The sequence below is a fragment of the Serinus canaria genome, chromosome 2 (assembly GCF_022539315.1).
Source record: "Serinus canaria isolate serCan28SL12 chromosome 2, serCan2020, whole genome shotgun sequence".
Taxonomy (NCBI): domain Eukaryota; kingdom Metazoa; phylum Chordata; class Aves; order Passeriformes; family Fringillidae; genus Serinus; species Serinus canaria.
Genome location: NC_066315.1, coordinates 49,282,192 through 49,308,076, shown reverse-complemented (window position 1 = coordinate 49,308,076; position 25,885 = coordinate 49,282,192). Strand labels below are relative to the sequence as shown.

Sequence of the window (25,885 nt, the reverse complement as noted above, 5' to 3'; positions counted from 1 at the left end):
TGGGGGTGTAAGTCAACAGCTGGCTGTAAATGCATTTATCAATGTGACCAGATGGCCAAGAAGGCCAATGGTATCCTGACCTGTATTAGCAATAATGTGACCAGCAGGACTAGGGAAGTGATTGCCATCCTGTACTTGGAACTGTTGAGGCTGTACCTTGTGCACTGTGTCCAGTTCTGAGCACCTCAATTCAAGAAAGACATTGAGGTGCTGGAGTGTGTCAGAGAAGAGCAACAAAGATGGTAAAGAGTTTAGAGCATGAGTCCATGGAGGAGCAGCTGAGGGAGCTGGGTTGTTTAGTGTGAAGAAAAGGCTTAGGGGGACCTTTATGGTGCTCTACAACTGCCTGAAAGGAGGTTGTAGCAAGGTGGGGTCAGCCTTTTTTCTCCCAGGCAACTAGCAACAGGACAAGAGGACATAGTCTTGAGCTGTGCCAGGGGAGGATTAGATTTGACATAAGAGGAATTTGTTCATGGAAATGGTTGTTAAGGATTGGAATAGGCTGCACAACGAGGCAGTAGTATCGCCAATCCTTGGAGGTGTTCAAGAAAATATTGGATGTGGCACTTAATGCCATGGCCTAGTTGACAAGGAGATTGGTAAAACTGGACTTGATGATCTTGGAGGTCTTTTCTGACTTAAATGGTTCTGTGAAGCCTAAACAACTAGAAATTTTGGACATCTTTAATGTTAAACCAAAATTTTGGTAACATTTTCACTTTAAGCATGAATAGTTACAAGAAACATTGAATTCTTCTGAAAACATCTTATCTATTAATTTCTTTCAGATATAGCGTTGTTTCTTTCTGCAGAACCCTGTCCTTAAGAAACTCACCTAATAAAGTGCCTTGTTGCCTGACCTGACTAGAGCCCCAAATTCTCAAATCTAAAATGAGTAGTACTCGGCTCCATTCCCTTGGAAGGGCACTTCACACGGGAAACTTACTCAGACCAGAGGATAAATTAATTCCAGTGACACTGACATACAAACTCTATTGTTATTCTAAAGGGTATTTTATTATACTGTTGTAAGGCCCTCGAAGTAGAAAGAGAAAGCCTGAAACACTATGCATCATCAGAGCACTTATACAGGAGTCACACATTTCAATGTCTTCATAAAGGTCCAGGTAACTGTGCAACTGTATACATTATTGTTCATCAGAAGGAAGATTTAACATGGTCTTCAGAACTAGAACTGAATATTGATTCCACTAAGGAATATGTATAAACTACCAGGAAGACAATAGTAAAAAAGCAACTGGATAAATTGTAAGCTAGAGGAAGTCTCAGATAGACTAGAAGTGTAAGCAGCAGCATGCAGTGAATAAAGTGCAACACCATAAGCTGAATAGAGAAAAATCACAAACTAATGTCGTTACAGAGCCCCACTTGGCGCAAAGCACCAGGACTCCATCAGAAGGCTGTATAGATCTATTTATTAAAGCATCATATTGCCTTTATAGTTTTACAAGATATTTACATTTGCTTAACAAACATATACACTGCCCATTGGTTATAAAAAGGAAACAAAAGTCTCAATAGATGAAAAGGAGCCACATCACACTGTGATCCAACCAAAGTCCATATCTTTTTATTTCCTCTCTTTCTTCACATTGTCATGGTGATAGCCTTGGTATCTTCCTTAACAGAGATAGGAGGCTTTCCTTATCTTCAGGAAGCCTTCACTGGCTCACAAGAACAGAAATGTCTTTCCTTCAATTTAATTTGCATTTTGTGCAACCATCTGTCCTGTCTGCTAAATACTGAGTGATTTCTATGTACCTCAAACACTAACACAGGGTGGCACAATACAGTGTGAAAAGTACATATTACATGATTGGCTCTTTGCAGATATTAAAAGGAATACTATATGTGTTTATGTTGTATTAATTAGTAGTGCTGTATTTTTTTAAGTAGCGCAGTAAATATAGTTTTAGGTTATAACATGATGTTAAAATAGAAACTATGTGATGTAAGATACTTTTTTAACTAGCTCAATAAAGGCATGAGATAATCAAGAGATTCTTTGCACAGAGATAACAGCAACAAGACACCTAAATCCCCAAGAGAAAAATTATTCCCTCCTTATCAGAAAAGACCAAAAAAAGCAACTTTCTTCCACCTCTTTCCTGACTCTGAGGAGCCAACAGGATTAAGGGGGAGAAGTTGACAATAACTAGAGAACACCCTTTGTTTGAAAAGAATTTATGCATCATGTATGAGATATATGAATATGTAACAGGCTATTGCTTTTAAGGGTGAATCCTTTGTTAGCATGTGAGCTTTCAGGGCTTAATTGCCCAGGAGGCACCCAGACTGTCCATATGTCTTTGTTTTTATTGTACTTTATTGTCCTAACTCTGATTGTCCAAATTCTTATTACTCTAATTTTTATTACTATTTTATAACTATTTTATTACTATCAAAAGTTTAGATTTTAAAAGTGATTAGCGTTTTTCACAACAGTAAGCAGTTACTACTTTAACTTGAAAGCATGGCCTGAAACACATAAGCAACCTGGTCGAGCAGCATGCGTCCCTGCCCATGGCAGGGGCCTTTTCCAAGCTTACTCGCTATAGAAAGATGTAGTGTAAGTGGTAAATGCAGGCAGTCATGACAAGCAATACAAAATATTAAAAGTGTTTACAAATGCTTGGAAGAAATAAAAAGCTTGATCTCTTCCCATGAGTATTATGTTCCCACAAGATGCTGTCTGAGTGAGCTGAACTGGTATGCTCCCGTTTGAAAAACTAGGAGGGGTGTGTGTGTCAGGGAACGGCATCAGCTTAGCATGCCCTTGTCAAGGAGGCATCTCTAGCTTGGCAGCACGGGAGCAAAGAGAAGACCGCAAAGAGGGTGATTAGCTTCTGAGAGATAGCACAGAGAATATAAATTTTCAGTTCTCCTTAAGTTCCTAGATAGAGTTTAAAAACTAACTAGCAAAAAAACAAACCCAAAAAGAATGTAAAAGTTGCACAAGGTGATAAACGTGGCTGGAACCAGTGGATAAATAGATAATGAGGAATATATTGGGTTTTCGGGCAAAGTTATGTAACAAGAAGCAACAACGCAGGCGCAAAAAAAAAAATGTTCAAGGGAAGGGCATCTGTAGTATTGGGACACTCAGTGAATACAAGCATCAGAGACCCCTTTAGATGACCGTCTAGCACTATAAAAGGACTTCCAACAAGAGGCGGACGCATGCAAATTAGTTCTACGATAGTGATGTTTATGTATTAGCTAGGAAATAAGTTGTAATGAATATGTATGATCATGATAGAATTAATGCCCTGTTGTAGTTTCAAAACACACATCCGATTAGAGGAGCTATCCCCCCCAAAATGTCCAAAGCTATAATAAAGAATGCCGGCTTTCAAATATTTCAAACTGTGTTGGTTTATTTTCCGGCCGATTTGGGTATCACCTCAGGCTCATCGCGGATCACCGAGACCAATGTTCGGTGATTCCGGCTGCAGGGGAGCTCGGCTTTGCCCAAGCTGGCCTCGTGGCCGCACTGTCACTGAGCAGCTGCACCCGTGCGCGCAGCCCCACCTTTCCCCCTCACGCGCCGCTCCAGCGGCGGCTCCATCCCTCCTCTCGCGCCAGGTGAAAGAAGCTGCCCTATTCCGCACCTGCGCCAGGCCTACAGTAGTTCCCTTATCAGAAGTGCCCGCACCTAAAAGAAGATAAAATAATAGTAGTGGTAGAAGGGCGTGGCTGAGGCGGTGCCTTTCAGTGGGCTAAGTCGCTTTCCACCAGTTGCTTTCAACGCTCAGTCTCTGCAGAGACTACTTTTTGCTGTCTTTTCTGCTGCTAATAGTCAGGCAGCAGTAGACAGCATTCTCGAGGAGACGAAGGCGAGCTGGGTCCTTGCTAAACCGGTGGCGCAGTGTGTGACGCAATGGAGCGGCGCACACGCACCGCTCTCGGGTCCGGATGAAGGCGTGGGCACTATGATGCCCGGAGAGACGCCGCCACCGCCGGCCGGATCTGCGGCCGCCGGCAGGGCCTGCGCCAACTGCGGTGTTCTCCAGCAGGTAGGCATGCACCGCCGTCCCTGTGGCGCTGAACTGGGGTTTTTGCTCACGGACGAAGTAGTGGATCAGCGCCGAGCCGCTGGCGGGAAGTGTCGGGTACCACAGTCACCACTCCCTGCGCCGTCGGGAACGCGGATGGCGTGCGTGGTAAACTAGCTTTAAAAGTAGCAGCAGTATCGAGCTTTAGCTAGGCGAAGTGTGGAAAAGTAGCTCGTGTCTCTGCGACGTGCTCAGTGGGATCTGTCGGGGAATTTCTAGTTGTGTTCTTTTGACTTTGATTCGGTGCAATGTAAGGATTTAGAATTTACTTCCTTGAGGGCTCTTAAGCGAGTGTGTATTTTTATACCCGAGTGTATTTTTTACGCTTTGGGTGATTTTTGTTCTTCCTTTAATTGAAGAGAAGGTCCTGTAGAGAGGTCTCCTGAAGAGAGTTCATAGGACACACTTAGAATGAGTATGGATGAGAAACTGGAAAATCTGTAGACTCAAGTGAGCTGATGTTTATTGCTGATATTTTGCCAAAGGTCAATTGGATTTTGATGGAAAAAGTTATAGGAATTTAGTATAGAATCTACTACAAAGGCGAAGTTTGAAGAGCTTTTGTAGCAAGGCCTCACTTAAGATGCATACTTACTTGTGGAACCTGCATTCTCTGCGTGAATGAAGAGAGTTTATTGTATTTTCTGTAAAATTAACCATTTAATTAGGCTTTATTTACACTACTGATTTTTGGGGTGCAAGTTCTTTACTGACTTGAGACTCTTCCTTACAGAATATGAATGAATATGTAGCTGCATTAATTGCATTGAAGCAAAAAATAATTGATGGAGAGTAAGTACAATTGCATGCATTTTTGTTTGTTTGTTTGGGTTTTATTCTTAAGTACTTACAGCAATGCAGGAGATATTATTTTTGGAATGTGAATATTCGTTTATGCACTACACTAAATGCTTTTCAAAATGAAAGTTCTGCACAAACATGTCCTAAATCTAGACTGTAAGACTAATTTGTTCTGTAAAACATCTGTGTATAATGACAGTAAACATTGCTATTTTGTGTACCTGTAATATTAGAAGTACAGGCAGAAGTGACTCTTTGAAGAGATTTATTTATTTAAGGCAGAAGCAGATCATTGATGATATTTATTTATATTTACTTTGTTCGTTTAATTGTGCTCGCTTATTTCATTTTTCTGTGGTGAAGAATGTGGGAACTAAAAGTTGAGTACAGATAAGAACTTTTCCAGCAGAATTTAGTCTGATCATTAAGTTCTGAAATTCTGTTGGGATTAAATATCAGAATGTGAAAAGTTAAGCTGAACGTTGTTCGGAATGTATGATTATAAAATCCTTCTTACAGTTTGCTTTCTTTTCTGTGCTTGCTTCCAATTCTTCTCAAAACCCATCAACATATTGTATAGAATAATATCAAGATATGTTATGTATACCTCCATACTATGGCCTAATATCCATGCAATGTCTCCTAATTGCAGTGGTTTGTTTCTTATGTATCCTTTCCTAGATAAGTGTCAATCTGGCTTTAGTGAATCTAAATGACAGTCCTGCATTCTATTTCCAGAGTATTTCAGCTAGCACACACTGGGTCTCTTAACTAGGATCCTTTTTCAAAGCTTCTTTACTCTGTTGTGATTTCTTTTCTGACCTCTAAGCTTTGTGTCCCTCTTCTTTCTGCCAGTGCATATATTTCTTGTGGAAATTGCCTCTTCTTTAACTACTTGCAGCTCAGACTTTCTTTTTTGCTTTACTGGATTGCTCTTAACTATTGCAATAGAAAGTAATTCAGCCCTCTCTGTATTAGGGTAACTGCCATGGTATTACGCTTTATTGTCCTTTCTTTTCTCTGTTCTTAAAAAACATAACATTTGATGAAAGAAAGGAGTAGCTTTCCTTGGTGCTGTCCCATGGCCCTCTTCCATCACGGTGTTACCCTTTATGGCTGCTAGGGGAATAATATAAAGATTAAAGCCTTTTAGGATCTTTCAGACTATTTCGCAGAGATGTGTGTTCTTTTTTAGGAAAACATCCTTTCAAGTTTGGAAACATGTTTTATATTTATGTATAATGTGTATATATGAATATATATGTTCTAGTATGTGGGGGTATGTATATATATATAATTTCCTTTGTCTAAGCAATACTTTTTTTTTTAAAGCTGCAATTGGTTAATGGCTACAACTTCATGTAATTGCCAGGTTTTTTTCCTACTTAAAGCAATTTGATTTGAGGTTTGAATGGCTTAATGAAATCAAAGGGTTATATTGACTACTAGCAGAAAATGTAAACCAATCTTACACTTCCTCTATTTATCTATAAAGCAAAAGGAAAGATACCCTAACATACGATTGTCAAAATCAGGTGAGAAAATGAGTAATGTCTGTTTTTTTTCTTTTCTTACAGTCGTTTGCTGACAGAGTATCAACAGAAATGCACTGATATCCTTTAGTTTTCTCTTTGTGTTCTTAAAGGATTAGTATACCTAAAACATTTAGGAAAGGGCTTGAGGCTTTCTGTTTAGGTTATGAGATGATGTCTCTAATAAAGAACAAACTGGGTGGGTTTTGTAAAGAAAATAGGCCTTTGGAATTAAAACTATCCACTTAAGATCTGCCTGTTTCTAGTATATGGTTTAAGGTGGTCCGTTTGAAATCTGAGTTGCTGAGAATTACTCAATCTTCTTCATGTAACAGAAGAAGCTCTTCTTATTCACTTCAAGTGTATTGAAATGCATGTATCAAACACTTAGTTCTGCAAGTCTTGGGGAGTTTTTTTTCTATGAGGAAGTCTTTACTGGATGTTTCTTTTCAAGTGGCAGTTGGATTGAAATATACTTAAGGACATTTGATAAACTGTTTTTAATTTCTACCTTAACAAGAGATTACAGCTTCAATTTGCTGAACGGTAAGTTGGATTTATATTGTTTACTAAAGACGTATTACTATATTCCCTGTGTTGTGGTTAGTTTTAGGAGTCTGACGGTATCATAGCAACAGCCATAGGTCTAAGCTGCACTTTTAGTATGATACTTTTATCATGCTTCCTAGGCCATATTTAGCAAAGGTATGATGAGGAGAAATCTGTCCTTCTACAATACGTGTGTGGGATTCTTTCCTGGCCCTGGGCTAGTGAGAGTCAAAGTGGAGATGTGAAGCTCATCTTTTGGTGGTGGTTAAATGTATGGCTATTTGGACCATCCATATTTGTGTGAAGCATTTTTACTTAAGAGTTGTGTGTGTGTGCCCTTGCTTACTCTGTGAAGAGGCAGCATATAATTTTTATGGACTCCAGCCTGCCTGCTGACAAACATGGCATTTGGACTCTGCTCTTATTTTACAGCACTATGTATGCAGAGACACTTATCACTGGCACTTTAGTGTAGGCAGCATACTTCTGTGGCACATGCCATCTGCTTGCATCTAGCTTTGGCTTCAGTGTAGTGTTTTTAAGTCAGATCTTGGATTTTCTTTAAATAGGTGGAAAAATGAGAACACTGAAACTCTTAAAGTTTTTAGGTATCTCTCAGAACATTTTTTCCATAGAATAAAAGCAAAATACTCAGATGCTTGATTGAAGAATCGGAATACTGAATTTCAAAGCATCTGTGGTTTTGGCAACTTTTTTAATTGCACATCTAATTTCAGAGAGATCTCTGCTCTTCGTTGCCAAGTGGAGAAGATGTTACAGAAAATTTTGCCTCTGGAAAAATGCCAGGAAGAGTTGGGTTCCTTGAAGGCAGAGTTGGAAGAAAAAAAGGTGTGCTTGTTTAAGTAACTTGAACTTTTTCTGTTGAAGGAAATGCATATTCCTAATGCTCATCTTAATGAAGCTGACTGTTAACAAGCTCTGTTCTTATATCCAGCTCACTGGGACAAATAGCTCTGGTGAAATTAAGTGGTTGCTTCAGGTTTCAGAGAGGCAATAAGTTTAGGTTGTTCTTAAAATTTTTGATCAGATTATTTGGTTATTTCCTCAGTAAGGAAGGAAGGAGAAACTGTCAGACTCCTTTGGTTTTCTGCTCTGATCCTGTCAGATTGCTGAATATTACTTGTGCTAGTGAAAAGGTGCCAAGAAGGAGGGTCTGTGCAGAATAGTGTTGTGCTTCTGTTACCTTTTTGAACATATGTTTTACATCATCAGCTTCTGAAGTTTATTCCTAATTTCTCTCCCATTGCTTAGCTGAGGTTTAGTCTATAGGAAAGAAGGTTTAGATTGTTCAAATTACCTACATGTATGTATTTTCTAGACATTATTATAATTTCTGAAGAAAATACCCCACTTTCTTTCTTGTAGCTTTTTTATAATGGTATAAGAAAAATACTAACATTTGTCTTGTTGCTGTACCTAGTTAGTGTTCTGTGTTAGAATGGTTTTATAACTCCTCTTCCCTCAGTAGGCATTAGTAGCTGATGTCCTCATGGCACTTTTTCAGAAAAAGTAGAATTATATGTATGGTGTGTAGTAGTTAAGATCTTCATTTTAGCTTCAAGTTCCTATCCAGCTAGGTGCTAAAGCCATGTACTCAAAAGATAGACACAAAGAGATTGATGTGTTTGTTTGTTATAACTTTTGCCTTTAAAGAAGGAAGATAACCTGACTTTCCAACTTGCTTCTTTTCTTATTGAATATAAAAGTTTTTTGGCCAGGTACTGTTTTCATTAGAAGAGGTAAGGTGTCTGCGTTTGTTTTTTTTTTTTTTTTTGCCTTCAGTATGGACATATTTTAACTGTGCTTTCCTTTTTCAGAGTTCTCTCAAGATTTATCAAGAGAGTCAACTGGAATATGTTAAAATTAAAGAAGAAATAGTAAACAGTAATGCTGTGTGAGTGATGCTTCTTTTTTTCTCAACATTTCTTTGCCCCTCTTAGCTCCTCCAAACTTGATAATGTACCTTATCTAGTCATGCTTTCCATTTTGCTAAAATTTTTGTACTTATGGGTTCTTAGAACAAGGAGTTGATGGAAGAATGATCCTAAGTTTTGTTGCAAGCTCTTTTGAGTGCAGTGTTACTTTATTTATTGTCTTGTTGTGAAGTGGCTTTATGTGGTTGTTTAATGAAAGTCTTAAGGAACAGGATGAAATTGAAAAAAGCTGTAGTTTCTCCAGTTCTAAGTGGTTCTTCGTCTCAGCTTTTTGTTACTGCCATCCATTTCAGTTTTGCTGTTAAGTCTCTGAGGCCAGTATGAGAATAATATTGCCAAAGTGGTCTGTACTAAAATCAGTCCTTAAAATAATTGTTTTAATGTAACAGCACAGCAGTTCATAGTGAACTGTCTGCCATGTTTCAAAAAGAGCAGGAGGGATTTGCACCAAAAGTGCAAAAGTAATTTTGGCTGCCATAATACAGAATATTCTGAAGCTGCGTCTTGTTAATTCCCAAAGTTTGTTTTTCCAGTAAGCAGTCAGTCAGAGGTTTCCTGGCCTGGAGCATATGTGTGTGTTAACGCCTACAGCTCTTGATGCATACTTCAATGGACTTGTCTAATTGCTTCTTAAACCTCTAATATATATAACCTTTAAATCACCTGTATCAGGGAACTGTGACCTCTCAATATTGTGTGGAAAGGTACTCATGCTCTCAAAAGAGAACCAGCTAATATATAGCAAGATTTTTCTTCTATTTTTCTTCATGTGCATCACTTTGGATTTACAAAAACCAGTGATTGCAGTCTAGTGACTTGGAATTCTAAGACCCTTTTGATTTTGTAGTCAACTTTTATTTCTGATGTGTTCTAGAACACATCTCAGTGGGACTCCTGGTAGTGACTCCTTGCTTCCATGTTAGCTGGTTATCATTTTTGACTTTGGTGTTTCTAAGCTATTTTGGTGCTACCAGGCGGTCAAGGGAAGTGATTGGTTCTCTGCTCAGTATTGGTGAGGCCATGCCTTGAAGTACTGTGCCCAGTTCTGGGCTTTTTTGTACAAGAGGTACTGGTATACTGGAGAGAGTCTAATGAAGGTCCACAGAGATGATCAAGTGACTGAAGCATTTCTCAAAAGAAATACACTAGTCTCTTTACGTGACTTGTGAAACATACGGTATTCACAAGCAGAGCAGCGAGCCATTATTACCCAAAAGACTGTATGAGAAGACTAGGATTGTTGTCATTTCTTCAGCCATTCTGCACTTGGTTCACATATAGATGCACTCAATGTGAACTTAATGAAATATTCAGTACATTGTCTTATCTAAGAGCAGCAGAGAGCAGCTACCCCATTGCTAACTTCATCTTAAGTGGGAGCTGACAACTCTGATGTGCTGACATTTTATTGTGTCAGTATAGATATAATGTTTGTCCCTGTCTGTCACTCATATCTTCAAGAAGGAGGAGCCAGGGAACTACAGGCCAGTCAGCCTCACTTTGATCCCTGGGAAGGTGATGGAGCAGTGTCGCCTCGTTCACAGGGGTCCCAGGATGAGGGAAGAGACGAGAAAGTTGACTCCATGTATCAGAAGGCTTGATTTATTATTATATGATAGATAATATATTAAAACTATACTAAAAGAACAGAGGAAAGGATTTCACTAGCAGGCTAAGCTAAGAATAGAAAGGAATGAATAACAAAGGTCTTCTCCCAGACCGAGACCAGCGGGACAGGTGAACTGTGATTGGCTCTTAATTGGAAACAGTCTGACGAGGCCAATCACAGACCTCCCCTGCTGCATTCCACAGCAGCAGATAAGAATTGTTTACAGTTTGTTCCTGAGGCCTCTCAGCTTCCCAGGAGGGGAGAAATCCTAAGGAAAGGATTTTTCATAAAACATGTCGGTGACAGAGCAGGTCATCCTTGAACTCATTTTCAGGCACATGAAGGTCAAGAAGCTTTGGAGTAGACAGCATGGCTTCACCAAGGGGAAGTTGTGCTTCACTGACTTTATAAATTGATATATTTTCTAGATCAGGGGAGAGTAGTGGCTAGTGTCTGACAGGGAATGAGATCTCTGACACTGTTTCCCATAATAGCTTCATCATAGCCCATTAAGCTGGTGCTGTAGGGGCTGGATGGTCAGACAGTGGATCAAAAACTGGCTTAATGGCTGGGCCTTGAGTATGGTGATGAACACTGTGCAAAGTCTAGTTGGAGGCCAGTAGATAATACTACCCTTGGGGGAGACAGAGAGGACTGCGCTGTGGGTCTAGCCCAGTTTAACATCTTGTTAGCAGGCTCTGCCCCATCTGCATGATGGGGCAGACAGAGCCTGCTGTCAGCAAGCTTGCCAATGGCACAAGTGTGGCTGATGGGCCAGAGGGGCATGCTGCTATCTAGCACAAGCTTGACAGGCTGAGAAAATGAGGTAACTTCTCAGCAAGGAGAAGTGTGAAGCCCAGCACCTGATGAGGAACAATCACATACACCAGTACATGCTGGTGGAAGCAGCTCAGGATGATTTCATGGTGTGAGCCAGCGATACACACTGGTGGCAAAGAGGACTACCAGTGTCTTGGTTTTCAGTGAATTTTGCCAGCAGGCTGAGGGAGATGCTATTCTTTTGTGCTCAGCACTTCAGATGCCACCCCTGAAATACTGTGTTAGGTCTGGACTTCTCAATACAAGAAAGACATGGATGTATGGGAGTGAGTTCAGTGAAGGACCATGAAGATGATTAAGGAATAGGAGCATTTCTCCAATGACAGAAGGCTGAGAGAACTGGGACTGTTAAGTCTAGAGAAGAAAAGACTCAGGGGTGGTATTACCAATGTATAAATAACTGAAGGGAGCATGTAAAGAAAAGAGAACCAGGCTCACCTCCTTGGACCTTAATGATAGGACAAGAGGCAGTGGGAACAAACTGAGACAAAGAAGGTCATGTTTCCTGTGAACATCAGAAAACACTTTTTGCTGTGAGAATGACTAAGTACTTCCATAGATTGCCCTGGGAGCTTGTGGCCTTACCATCCTTAGAAATATTCAGAAGCCATGCCATTTGGAAATGGTCCTGGCCAGTGAGCTGTAAATGGCCCTGGTTGAGCAGTGTGGGTTGAACACAATAACTTCCAGAGGATTCTTGTCACCTCGGCCTCAATTCTGTGATGCTGTAGCTGTTTTGTATACCTCTGATACTGGGGCCATTTGAAACAGTAGGTCATATGAGTTCAGTAATTTGAAAGCTGGATTTTTTCAGAAGCAGAGTAATAGTGAATTGTGCATAAAATTACTGTTAATCTACAGGTACTATTAAAAAACTTAGGTGAGAAATTATCACTCATGTCCTTTGGTCTGGTCTGCTATTCAGAGCTGGTGTTAAAGTTAGCTTGCTCAGGACTGTCTAGTTGAGATCTGAATATTCTTCAGGGATGGCAATTCCCATGGAGTACAACTTCTGTTAGCATAGCATTCTGTCAGCTGCAGTTGTGCACGTATCTTAAGGATCAGATAGGAACTTAAGTTGGGTAACATAAGAGGAGTTCTGCCCAGATGCATAATCTGCAAACCGCTTTTTGTTAATTGCTAAATTTAACATCTACCTATTTTCTTCATGTAGTTGTGTGTTGATGAAATTAGTAGAGTACTGCATATGTAAAGGTAAATACTTAATTTATAAATATTATTGCAATGATAAAGTTGGCACTTTGTTTCTCTTTGTTCAGATTCTTGTTATTTGTATCCTAGTTTTTTTATCTTAAGTTGAAAAGTACCTATAAGGATCATTGAGTCCAACTCCGTTCTCCTCACAGGACTGCTTAAAACTAAGCTGTAGGACTAAGACTGTCATTCAGGCGCTTCTGGAACTCTGACAGGCTTGATGTCAATGATTGCTTCCCTGGGGAGCCTGAAGAACCTTTTCCTAATGTCCCATCTAAACTTCCACCAATGCAGCTTCATTGCATTTCCTACTGTCCTATCACTGGTCACCAGAGAGAGGAGATAAGCACCTTCCTCTCCACTGTCCCCTTCTGAGGAAGTGGTTACTATAATGAGATCACTCCTCAGCCTTCTCTTTCCTAATCTAAACAAGCCACTCATGGTCTTCCAGCACAGGTTTCTGTTAGTCCCAGGGTCTGTCATTAGTGACAGATGCAAAGAAGGCATTAAATAGCTCTGCTTTGCATCCCTGTTTGTGATGTGATTAACCTCATCAAGCAATGGACTGATGTTATTTCTGATCTTCCATTTGCTGTTAAGACATTTTGAAAAGCCTTTTTTGTGTCCTTCAGAGTACTGGTCAGCTTGAATTCTAATTGAGCTTTGGCTGCATGAGTCTTCTGCCTGCAATGGTAAACAGCATCCCTGTGGTCTTCCTGTGTCAATTTATCTTGCTTCCAGTGTCCATGCATTGCATATGTAGTACTTCTGTGCATTCACTTGAAGATAATCTACAGAGAAGCAGAAGTTTCTTACTTCCTGTTTTCTAAAGGAGACTCCCCACTCCCCTGCCTCCCCTTATTTTTTTCTATAAAGGTATTTTATGAGGAATTTTGCTGGAATTCTCACCTATGGCTTGACTGCCAAAGCCATCGTATAGGAAAGTAAGTATGAACCTCTTCAGGCTGAGAAGGCTCCAAATCCTTGGTCTATTACTTTATGCTATAAATACTTTGACTACTGAACATGCAAAAGGTGCTCAATCATACCATTTATGAGTGGGTTTTTGAATATATTCTGGTTAATGTCTGAAGTGGTAATTAAAGCTTGAACATCCAGAAAGGATTAGATGGTAAATCTCAATCTATTACACAGGTTTTAGTATGGGGAATAGATGAACTGATTATGAAATTGATCAGTGATCATTGATAGAATTGTCTACTTACCACAACAGTTTACAAACAATTCCTAGGATATTGGAATTTAGTAGAAGAAAAGAATAGAAACGTTTATTTTTCGATTTGTTTATTTTCCAGTTCTGTGTGTTTTACAAATAAGGTAGGGTTGGAAATGTTGACGTCAAAATTGTTTGGGATGCTTCATGTTTTTTCCTTTGGTTTGACTTTAGTCTGAACCATCTGGATGTTCTGAACAAAAAGGTGTGGGACTGAGGGTATTCCTGATTATCTCATTGCTTAGATATTATTCATAGTAAACAGAGCTTGATTGTTTTTAAGGACTAAAGATAACCTGTCTGCATTACATCATAGAAATGCAAAAAACAGAAGCCAGCTTTCTGAGGTTGTATTTCTAATACTGAGTTGTTGCTAAAGGTATATTTAGTGGATTGACTATCTTAAAAGCATACTTTGCCTCTGTAACAGATACAGCTGTTTGTGTGAGAATGCCAGCAATATGCCACCAATTTAATTTTTCAACTTCAGGGACTCATTGGTCTGACAGGTCCTGGGTATAGGAGGTGTGTTTTCTTTGAATGGCTAGATTATTTTTTTTCTGACTTTTCATGCAACATAGTTTTATTTTAAAAATTTCTCTGTCAATGTGTTCTTTTTAACAGGAGAAGGAAACTGGAAACTAAAGTGAAAAAACTTGAAGGTAACTTTCTACATTGAGTAGGACAACAGTACAGCAACATAATCTCATTTTTCCTCTTCTGTCCAGAGGAATTTTGAGTTTAACTTTGATGCCCAAGGAGCAAGGCAGGCCAGTACTGTGTGGGGTCCTTAGTCTGATTTATATCAGCCCTCTTGCAGAATATTTTCTGCCAAGTGTCTTAGGCACATGATTCAGATGAAGTTGGAAGGGAACTTCTAGTCATAAAAGCTTCAAAGGATGGAGTGTTACCAGCCTCTGTAGGCAACTTGGTTCAGTAACATGTTGGAAACTCCCATGTTTCAATTTACACCTGATGTCTACTATACAGCAGTGTCGTTCCATCTTCTTGATGGAACAGTCTCATTAACAGTCTCATTCCATCTTCTTGATACTTCCTTGTACAGGAAAGCTGTTCCTGTATTCTTTCTGTGATTTGTTATGTTTTCCCCTCCGGCTGATTAAGTCTAGTTCAATAAGACTGTTTTCATAGGGCATGTGCTCCAGTGTTCTAATAATCCTGGCAGGATTCTTCATGTTTATGTTCTTATTTAAGTATTTGGTGTTCCTGATGCATGTTTTCTGACTTTTAAATAGTCTGGCACTTGTATTTTAGTTGGTTAGTTAGTTTGTTTGCTTGCTTTTTTTTACATGGAGAAAAAGCATTGGCTTCATGGCACTGTATTTTTCTTGTTTGTGAGGATGGATGTACGTAAAATTTTGAGACTTCACTTGCTGTGTCATCAATTGGCAAGGCAGATATTTGCACTCATATCACGCATATTTGAGCTGTTCTTACCATAGTTCAAAATACAGTGAACTGAGTGACTGTCCCGGTTTAGAGCAAATTTGGGAGAGAATCCCCAACAAGGGCTTCTCCAAAAACAAACCCACACAGCCCCCTCCCCCAACCGGTTCGGGAAGAATTCCTCGGAGAGAGGTGGAAAGAACCTGTTTATTTGACAAGCACAGCACCCCCCAGCACACACAATGAACAATACCAGATGACACCACTCTTCCACTGCTCTGAGAAAGATGACAAATTCAGAAAAGTCTCTCCTGGGGGTTTGCTGTTATCAGTCCCTCCGGCGCTGAGGCAGCTGTTGCAGTCACAAGGTGTAACCTCTCTCTCTCGGTGTTCTGAATCTCAGTCCGGAGCAGTCAGCAGGTCCAACGGGGTGAGGGGGACAGTCCAGAAAGGAATTTGGACTGTTTAGCTAAAGTAACTAATGAGAAGGGGGGAAAGAAGCAAGAGCAAGCAGAGCAGAAGCAAAGCAGAAGCAAGAGTGAGAGCAAAAAGCAGGGCAAAAAGCAGAGAAGCCGCAACATGCTCTGGTGCTATCTGTATGTCCCGCCGAGTAGCTGATAGGAGGCCCAAAACAAAACCTTCACTCTGCCAGTCTTAAAGGCACAGAACATAATATCCAGCATAAATTACATACACACGAATGGGGATAACAGTCACCCTAGGACAGTGACATATCTTAGTGTTAGAAACCCCCTGAATCTTACTGTAAAGTACAGGTACAAGGTGTTTATTTTGATGAGAATTTTGGAGTTCCATTGCAGGACAGCCAGGCTTTTTACACACTTGCCTCCAAAATCTCAAATTCTCAAGTATGTGTAAGGTCCAATTTCAGTGACTATTTTATCCATTTTGTTTTTTTTCTATGTTCATTAAGTATCTCAAACATTGTATCTTTTGGCAGTATGAAATTTTGCCATGATTGGTTTTTTGTTAGCCTACCAGTCAAGGTTCCTTTTTAAAACCTTTTATTTTAATTGGCTCTTTTCTGATTTGATCAGGAGGAAGATTCCATTTCTTTTCTTTCCTATCCATATATAAGTCATCAAGCTGAACTCTCAGGAGTTCTCTCAGCTGATTCTGTCACCTGAGAATTTTCCTAGGAACCTTGCATTCAGTTTTCACCTACCCTATACCCTCTATTTCCACCCATCTGCACTCTTCCCAGGTTTCTGTTAGACATTAAGAGATAAGGTCCTCTTCTCTGTCAGTCTTGAGTGCTGTATGTATCTTTCTAATGCAGCTGGCTGTGGTGTTTTCATCTTTGAACCAGAGCTCTTATTTAAATAAGAAATAAAACATCTAAAAAACCCTTGCAACTCAATTTTATCTCCTTTTTTCACTTGATGTATATTCTTCTACAGTACAATATCATTACAATACAACCCGCTCTTCATTCTTGCATATAACTGAGAAAACTAATAAATGTATTCCTGTGGTTCAAAACAATAATTATGCAGTATACTTGTATGCATGAGATATTGTCTGAATGAACCAAAATATAACTTCAGTAGATTTGTATTTCACACTATCTGTTTTTTTATGGTAATTATTTTTTGCAAACTAGGAACCACTATACCAGCACCACTTAAATTCGTGGCCTCTTTACATGTAGTTTCTAAATTGAATTTTGGTTCTCTTTTTTTGAAGAGGCTGCAACAAAGCATACACAGGACTTCAGACAACTAAAAACTGAAAAGAAAAGGCTTGAAAAGGAGCTAAAAAAAACACAAGTAAGGCTTTCCTTGTCTTTGTGTGAAACTTCTTTTAGTATTTTTGGGGGAAAGAAAGAAGCTATTAGTGTAATAGATGCTGAAACAGTAAAATGACATTTTTGGGGAGATTTTGAATAACTAAACATTAGCAATTCACTGTAAGAGAGAAATTTTCCAGCTTCAGAAATGTTGATCTAGATTTCATGCTCTTTAGGAACTGATGCTCTAAGAAATATGTATGGCATAAAAAATCTGTGCTTCTTAATTTTAACAGGGAAAACTTGATGGTGTAATTAAAGAGAAGTGCAGAAAACGTAAGTGCTTACCTTTGAATGCCTTTGAATTTGTATGTGGTATTGTTCCATTTGAATATTTTCTTTCCACCTCTCCTCTTTTTAATAGTTAAACATGCAGAAACTCAGAGTTCAAGTGAAGATCTTGCAACAGATATAGACAAAGGTAAGACTTTTTGCAAGTCCATTCTCTGTGTGAAACCAATTGTTATGAATTTATTGCAGCTCTTCTTGAGTTGCAATTTTAGAAACAGAAGATCCTGCCAAAGTGCAATAAGAGCAGATGTGGTTGATACAAGTAGGTTACACTGATGAAGGACCAATCTAACAGATTACTATTTTCAGTTTTTCAGTAAGGAAAACTCTTCATTCATAAAAATGACTAGAAATTGAATTTTTTTGAAAAAGCCACACCTAGTCAGTTTGTGTGTGTCTTGGCATATTTTTTACTTTTGAATTGTACTGAATTGGTACCAAATTTAATCCTTTGATTTTTAATTAATGGCAAAATAGGAAAATTAATATCTGAGCATTAATTTGAGTTTCAAATAGCAGCAAGGATTTATTAATAATGAGTAAATGGTAGTGTTGTTATTAGCTGTTTAGCAAAATTTTGTAGGCTTGCCTTGTATATGCTGACTTTTTTTTAATATGTCTTCATAAAATAATAGCAGTTTGCTATGGCCTTTGACTTACAGAATTTGCACAAAAACAGTCTCAGTTACTGATTGTTGGATTTATGATACTTTTGGCATAAGTAGATAAGGTGCTTCTGCATTTTACTGAGATTTCAGTTTTTCTTCCCTCTCCACCTCTCTTCTGTCTTTGAAACTAGATTGTTTGACATCACCTAGCAATGGTGCTGTTAGAACTGTAGACAGTCTCCTAGTGTTGTGGCCTGATAATTAATTCAGATACATGTTGCTATTACGTGATGAGACTGAGATTAATTATTACTGAGTGAGCATAAATGTGATACACATCTGTGTAGAAGATTTTCTCCCAGGTTCATGTAACTTGATTTGTTTTACAGAGCTGTTTAATTTTGCTAATGCTACATTTGAATCTGTTTTACCTTTTACTTTGGGGAGTGTTATAACCTTTTGTAGTACTCCCTGTAAAAAGGAAAAGATAAAGCATTTTCCAGTTGTTCCTTTAGTCTGCTATGGGGATATGGCCAGTACAGGATCTATTCCCTAAATGTCATCTAGCATTTCTCTTTCACTGAAGCTTGTGCCTTGTTTTAATTTTTTGTGGGTATTTTGTATTTAGTTGTAGGCATGTCTGTGTTCTGAGTAAAATAAACACAAATTCTTAGTTCAATTTTATAAATTTATTTAAAATAAATAGATATTTTATTTATTTATTTTAACAGGAAGAGTGAAGCTCTTATTAGAAGAACTGTGGATGTGCATTGACAGTGCAACAGGAAAAAGAGAGAATGAGAAAAATGATCCTGTCTTAGGTACAATGGCATGCAAAGTCTTGAAATTTTCTTGATGCTCTCTCTTTTTCTGACCAAAAGGCAATGTTGGTATTTTCTTTCAGCTTCTATTTGGGATAAGGAATGGTCTAACAAAAGAAGACTAACTGTTACAGAAGGTAGGTTCCAGTTGGGTAATAACTGCATAACACTCTTTTGAGAGACTTAAATACTTTCCTTGGGCTTTATCTGGTCAGTTACATGTGTGATTAGAATCTGAATTATCTGAAAATAATTCAAATATTAATTTGAATGGGTAAGTAAACTTGAACTGTCTTCTGATAAAAAGCTATTGTAATTTGCTGTTGCAATCAAGAAATCAAATTCTTTTACTGTTTGTGAGTATTAAAACTCATCTCATGTTTAAAACATTATTATTCTGTCATTATCAACTCTGTAGTATATAATGTGAATGATGGTACATATGGGTTCTTTTTAGTCTGAACCAAATATGTGGTAACATAGTTGAATTATGAAGTTTAAGAAGCTGTTACCTCCATTGTCTTCTTTGTAATGTGATACTCAGATAATGATAAAAAATAATCTGAGTAGTTATCCACATGCATATTCACAGAAAACTTCGACTGCTTTAACTTTACATAGCAGATATTTTCTTTCTGCACTCAAGAGTAATAGATGTGTTGAAACTGCATTAATTTCTGTGTTGCATCTGTGGAATGTTTTTATTAAGCTTTATTCGTTTTTTCAGTTTCTCTACTACTTTGACTTTTCTGTAACTAAAAGTGTAGAGATATTGCCTGGGATAGGTACCCAGCAGCATTAAGAGCTTTGAAGATAAACTTTTCAAAGACCCTGTTAAGTCTGAAAATTTACTACTAGTGTAGATCCCAATGAATCTGCCTTCAGATGTATTCCAATGGAATCCACTTAAGAGGTGCCAAAATATAAGGACCAGCTCATAAACCTGTTAGTCAGCCTTACTTTCATGAGTTTAATGCAGCAAATATGCGGCTTCAGCTCCAAAACTGAGCTAGACTCTTGTGCCCTGTAATTCTGAATTTAATGTCTTGATCAAGGGTTAATCAAGTGACAAGAACAAGCACAAGAAACTGAAGAGTTTAAAATATATGTGATTTTAGGGGTATCAGGTTCCAGTGTAATCCCTTTGCCATCCACCAAAAGAGGAACTTTAGATTCCAGAAACTGTGTTCCATCTTTCCTATTCATATCTTCTCAAGGAAATGACAGTACTTTCATAGAAGGAAACAATTATCTGTAACAGTCTCTTCTAGCCAGTCCTCTTTTCTTCCCACTTCAGCATGGAGAAAGTTCTAAGCTTAGCCCATGCTTTTGTTGGAGTGGTTAGATTTCATAGAAATACATCTTTTGTCCTGTTACTAGTTTGGTTGTTTCCCTCTTCAAGCCTAGAAGAGCCATCTTGTTATTCAGCCTCTTATGAAACTGGCCTTTACCTTGAATTCATAATAACAAAGTGCTTATGTTTACTGGTGCAATCTACTAGGAAAAAAAGGATCTTAATGAGTTTGCCCTGATTTCTGATCCCATATTATAATACATATTATAACATACTATAATATTTCAACCTAGAGAGCAGATCAGCTTGATGGTAGTATCTTTTCCAGAGAATGTCAGTTCATCTACTGCCTGAATCTAGCCTTTCAGAAGTGTACGTGTTATAACAGATTTCTTAGTATATTCAAATGTGCTGTAAAATACCCAAAGCTATGCATTATAGATCAGTGTCTTCTCTGTTCTGCTAAGGTTGATACTACTTTGAATGGTTTTCTTGAAGAATGTGTTCATATATGAAAATTGGAAGACTCAAGAGGCTTTCCAAATGTGCTGTTCTGAAAGCCTCATAGGATAATGGAGGTTTGCCAGACTTAATTTAAAAGCATTTGGTAGTACTGTTACAAATCTACCAGTAATAAAGTTGACAATACCTGCATCTGACCATCAGATCAGTAACCTTGGGCCATAATCTAAGGTTAATAAGACATTGATAGTATTTTAGTCTTTGGAAAACTTTGTCTCGTATAGTTGGGACATAAAATTACCTACATTGTGAATAAACATTTAATGAAGCGTTTGAAGAATCTTGCAGCTGGGTGCTGAATATTTTGGTAAGTTGGGTTCTCTAACATGCTCTGTTGATATGCTGTGGTGAGAAGAACTGAAGGAACATAGTAAAGACCCTGTCTGACAGGAGCCAAGCTTCTTCAAGAGGTATTCTGTAACTGGGTTCTGAGCTAAATTTGGCTTACTATGGAGCTATACCCATTTTATCTCATCTTTGTTTGGGGATACAGGATAGGGGAGAAGCTGCATGTAGATCTTTCCATCTCTAAATGCAGAGATGGAAAGGAGTGCACTTGAGTTGTCTGCTTTAATATCAGATAATAGGAGATAAACACAGTGGTATTATATGTAAAACCCAAAGATGAGACTGAATCCCCAGGGATATGTGTGTTTTATGGTCTTGAGATTAATGTCCATAGCACATGAGGGTTTTGATAAGCAGACCACTTTTCTGTTTTGAAAAAACGTATGAAAATCTCTCAAGGTAACACCTACATAACAATGTAGCGTTGCATATTTAGTTTTGGGTATGCAGTTCACCATAGTTCTTTGTTACATATAATGCAATATGTGGATTTGCTGTCTCAGAAAACAGAATATTGTCTGTAGCTTCAAATAATATTTAGTGTATGAAGCATCCTGAAATTCACATAATTGGAAACAGGTTGAAAAATTCTGCCTCATTGTTAGGGCATTAAAAAATTTCTGTGGAGGAATTTTTTTCTCAGAGAAACACCACTGTTCTTGAGAAGTGTGCAGTTGCTACTACCAGGCATCTGTAATCACTGTGGTGATGAGGTTTTGCTGTAAATCAGATGAGGTTCTCTGGCTAGATTATTTATTTTTATAAAATACCACATCTTAATCTGGTCCTTCTTGAGATGAAAAAAACCACAAGACTTGTTTCAAAAAGTTACTTTGTTGCTTGGAGTGAGGAGAGGACAACTTGCAGCCGTGAATTGCCTTGCAATGTGCCCAATCAAGAGTAAAGTTTTGAGTTGTAAAATTCAGTTTGTTTAGTACCAAGGCAATCAGTTTTAGCATTGGATCACTTATTTAATCTCTACTTCTTTCTCCACTTGGCATGAAGAAGGTATTTCAAGTAGTACATGATAGATTTTGATGGTATTTTCAAATCAGAGTAATCCTAATCTCTCAGAAGTGAGAGAAGGCAGCAGTGTAAGAGTTTGAAGCTACATGAACTAGATTTCAGGTTGTAGATTTCAGGAGAAAACTTTATCATTTCACCAAGTCACATAATGATCAAGAGTGCGATTCCCTGGATAGAGTAAAATTTGTCTGTGAAATATGATCTTTGAGAGGATCCTTCCAATGAGATGGGCTCAGTATTAATAAGGCTTTTCATGGACCTGAGGATCAGGCCAAGGTGCCAAAGAGTTAACACTTTGAATGAAGAAACTTACTTATGTAGAATCTTTAAAAATTGCTATGACAACTCTTCCTACAGCTAAATGGGTAACTATAAGAAAGATATCTCATTCCCAAAGAAATGCAGTTATCAGTGACTGGGTTGGAAAGGGATGAGTAGAGAAGTTTGGAGAATCTCTGAGTTATTCAGATATTATGTCTTTGATCTGTTGTTCAGGGGAAATGTTTAAATGGATGATATGTATCAATATTCTTGGACTTGATGTAGGTGCATGACTGATTTTGAAAGTATAGATAGGATGTAAAGTTCCTAATAAGTCAGTTCTATTGTGTAGTTCATTGTGAAAAGTAAACTTCCTAATTTTCTAAATGGGGTCCTTATAGGGGAAAAATCTGTAACTGTGTTGCTGCCCGCTTCAGTGCAGAGTAAATACTGAGCTTTGAAATGGTTGGCACAAAACAACGTGAAAAAATTTAAGCGATAACCAACTTCTGAATTTTCCTTATTTTCTTTGGTTCTACTTGTCAAAGAGCTCCTTTTGCCTTGGATTGGAACTCAAATTGTAAAAAGAATGTAGGTTTGTCCTGAGAAAATTTAGAACATCCTGGAAGCTCTTTGTGACTGTGGCTTGTAAATGGTTTTATAAAACAATGTATTGTCATAATACTTATAAGATGTAAAGGAAATGGCAGAGCTTTCTTATCTTTGGTGAAAATGATGTGCTAGGGCCCTTCAGGTTGATCAGTTTCTCCCTCCTCCTGGTGTCCAGTGCAGTAATTGAGATTTTTCCATGGAGTTGCTACATGAAGTGACTGAGATGGTTCTTTGAAATAGGGTTATTGATCAATTTTTCTAATTTACTCCTTTAGTGGTGCTGACGTATCAGAATGTGCTTAAAAGCTTTTGATCTCTGAGGAGGCTATTTTGACCTATCAAGTTAAATTAATATTTTTGAGTATTCCCAAAGTATTGATGTTGCTTTGGCAATATCTGTGTCAGTTCTAGTAGTGGATTACCACAGAGAGCAATAATAAAGCACACAATTTTTTTTTCTCCCCAACAGAATGCAAGTTGTGCCAGTTAAATTAGTACATCCTATCCTCAAAACCATTTTATACATGTGCCGTTCTTTCTATTGTGGGATGGTATTGTGACTTGCCTTTGAGGCAGGGCAACCAGAATTGTTGCTAAAGGATCCCTTGGGGTGGATTAAAGTAGAAAACCACTAAATAATTGTTATAACAACAAATTTTATTAGAACTGTGTTGAAACTATAAATTGAAAGCACTATAATGGATTGGAAAGGAGTATATAGCTATTCTGAAGTGCGTGATCACCCTAAAGAGGAAAACTGGAAAGAAAAAAGATAAAGAAAAGACAAAGGTAACCACCACCTGTGGCTCCAGTGATGTGTGGGTGATTGTGATCTTTGTTTGTGATACGCTGTAGGAGTCCATCAGAGGTGGAGGCCTGCATAAGCATAAAAATTTGGGGGTTTTATGACCCCCATCTTTCCAGTAAACAGCCCAATACCTTATCCAGGAGGAGTTCTGGATGTGTACAGTCTTCTTTCTCGAAGATGTTGGAAGTCTGGCAGTGTCAAGCAGGGTTGTGAGAGTGTGTGTTCAGGGGCTAGACAAAGTTTCTGAACAAAGGTTTTGAGTAAACTGTCAAGAGTTTTGCAGCTTATGGTGCATGAGAGGAACTGTCATTAAAAAACCCTTACCCTGCCTCTGCAGTTAAATTGTTTGACAGCAGTTCCTCTTTTAAATCTAAACTAGCTTTTTTAAGGCAAAATTAAGTCGCAAAATTTAAGTGGTTCACTGCAGATGGCATACTCATGTGTACACAGAATAGGCTTGATCTCTTGCTTTCTTGTCGTTAGAATAAGTGTAAAACTGTATAGTTGACATCTTGGAAGGGTTGTCAGCTGCTCAGTATCTTTATCTTAATTGTTCCAACAACTTTGTGCATAGGATACATTGTGGTGCTTTTTTTAAGGGTCCAGAACTGACTAAATAATACCATTAAAGCAATTAATGTGTGATTAGACTCAATATGTAAATTTAAAGAACAATGTAAAAGCATATGCATATTAAATCATAAACTAGAAATGTAGCTAAGAGCTTCCTTGTTGTATTTGTGGCAGGGAATAATTGTAACTTGCTTGGAAGTACAGCTGCTGGCTCAAACCTGCAGGTTGCTTTAAGCTGAGAATTACAGCCTGAGTGGGGAATGTCTGTGCATGATTGTCCTGCTTTTAATGACTGTGAGTTACTGGGCAAAGACTGAGATAAAACATATGGACCTTCAATCCTACCAAGAATGACCCTTCCTGATGAGAAAAATTGGGAATGTTTTAATGATCCATGTTAGACAGTTTGGGGAAAAGCTCTTTGCACACACATATGCCATTTTTATTAAAAAAAAAAAATTGTGAATAACAACATCACATCTCTATAAGGAAAGCATTTCTGAAAGTGACTAAGATTTTCTATGGAAACATCACTTGAAAATAGAGTATTACATTTTTATTACTATTGTATATTACCTCTGTAAACAAAAATGGGAGGGCAAAAGTTCTTAACAGTATTTTTCTGTCTTAGACGCTGTACAAATCCACCAAAAGATCAGGAAGTGTGATGGCAAAACACTACCTTGGTGTTCTTCAGGGGAAAGTGCTGTAAAGCAAAATTCTGTAACAGCGATGATAATTCAAACAAGTACTGAGCCTTTTGGAGATGATTGTGCTGTGAACAGGACTACTGAAGAACAGCTTCACAGTGGTGAGGATAAAAATGTAGATGTGATAATACAGACAGGCAGGGAGTGCAGCACTTCAGGCTTTTCCAGTCAGGAGCAGAGAGACCCAGGTGGAAATGTGATGGATATATTGAACTGGGCCAGACCTCTTCCTGCTCTACTTTCTCCAGTACAGCTTTCACCACTGACTACACAGGTGAGTTTCAGGATGCATCTGACTTGGCACTTAATTTGGTCTTAAAATTACTAAAGATACTAAAGAAATAATAATTTTATATTCCTGGGCTTTTTTTTTTTTTTTTTTTTTGGTATCAGTATTGCTTACTCATGCGCTGAAAAGGTCTCTGTGTGCTTAGATCCATATGGATACTTCTTTAACCTTGTAGCATACTGCCTGTGGAAGGGAACAAAAACATAATCTTCAGAAGTGTATGTGTCATGAAACCCAGTGGAAAACTAAGTCCCATGCAGCTGCTTGCTGACTTCCCCACCAGCAGGATGCTGGGGAGAATGGGAAGAGTAGAAGTGAGGAAACATGTGGGTTGAGATAAAAACAGTTTAATAGGAAATGCTGTGCATGCAAGCAAAGCAGAACAAGGAATTCATTCACTCTCACATGAGCAGGCAGGTTAACAGGGCTCCATCATGCATAATGGTGGCTTGGAAAGATAAATATCATCAGTCCAAATGTCCCACCCTTCCTTCTTTCCCTCTCTTTATATGCTCAGCATGATGCCATAATGGTATGGGATGTCTCTTTGGTCTGTTGGGGGCAGTTGTCCAAACTGTGTTTCCTCCCAACTTCCTGTGCACCCCCCAGTGCTCTCACCAGTGTGGCAGTAGAAGCAGAAAAGCCCTTCATGCTGTGCAAGCACCACTCAGCAATAATGGAAACGTTTCTATAT

At 38.4% G+C, this 25,885-nt stretch overlaps 1 protein-coding gene across 1 annotated transcript in view; it reads left to right on the top strand.

The window, feature by feature from the left end:
* The first annotated feature begins 2,997 nt into the window (after nt 1-2,997).
* Nucleotides 2,998-25,885, top strand: part of ICE1 (interactor of little elongation complex ELL subunit 1) — a 40,938-nt gene continuing 18,050 nt past the window's right edge. Inside the window, exons 1-13 of the mRNA XM_050971281.1 lie at nt 2,998-4,037; nt 4,810-4,868; nt 6,455-6,490; nt 6,938-6,955; nt 7,696-7,807; nt 8,797-8,873; nt 14,436-14,473; nt 16,926-17,008; nt 17,265-17,304; nt 17,393-17,449; nt 18,659-18,748; nt 18,832-18,885; nt 24,824-25,176. Of these exons, the coding sequence (XP_050827238.1) occupies nt 3,954-4,037; nt 4,810-4,868; nt 6,455-6,490; nt 6,938-6,955; nt 7,696-7,807; nt 8,797-8,873; nt 14,436-14,473; nt 16,926-17,008; nt 17,265-17,304; nt 17,393-17,449; nt 18,659-18,748; nt 18,832-18,885; nt 24,824-25,176 (1,101 nt within the window). The 5' untranslated portion in view covers nt 2,998-3,953. The remainder of the gene's footprint in view (nt 4,038-4,809; nt 4,869-6,454; nt 6,491-6,937; nt 6,956-7,695; nt 7,808-8,796; nt 8,874-14,435; nt 14,474-16,925; nt 17,009-17,264; nt 17,305-17,392; nt 17,450-18,658; nt 18,749-18,831; nt 18,886-24,823; nt 25,177-25,885) is intronic.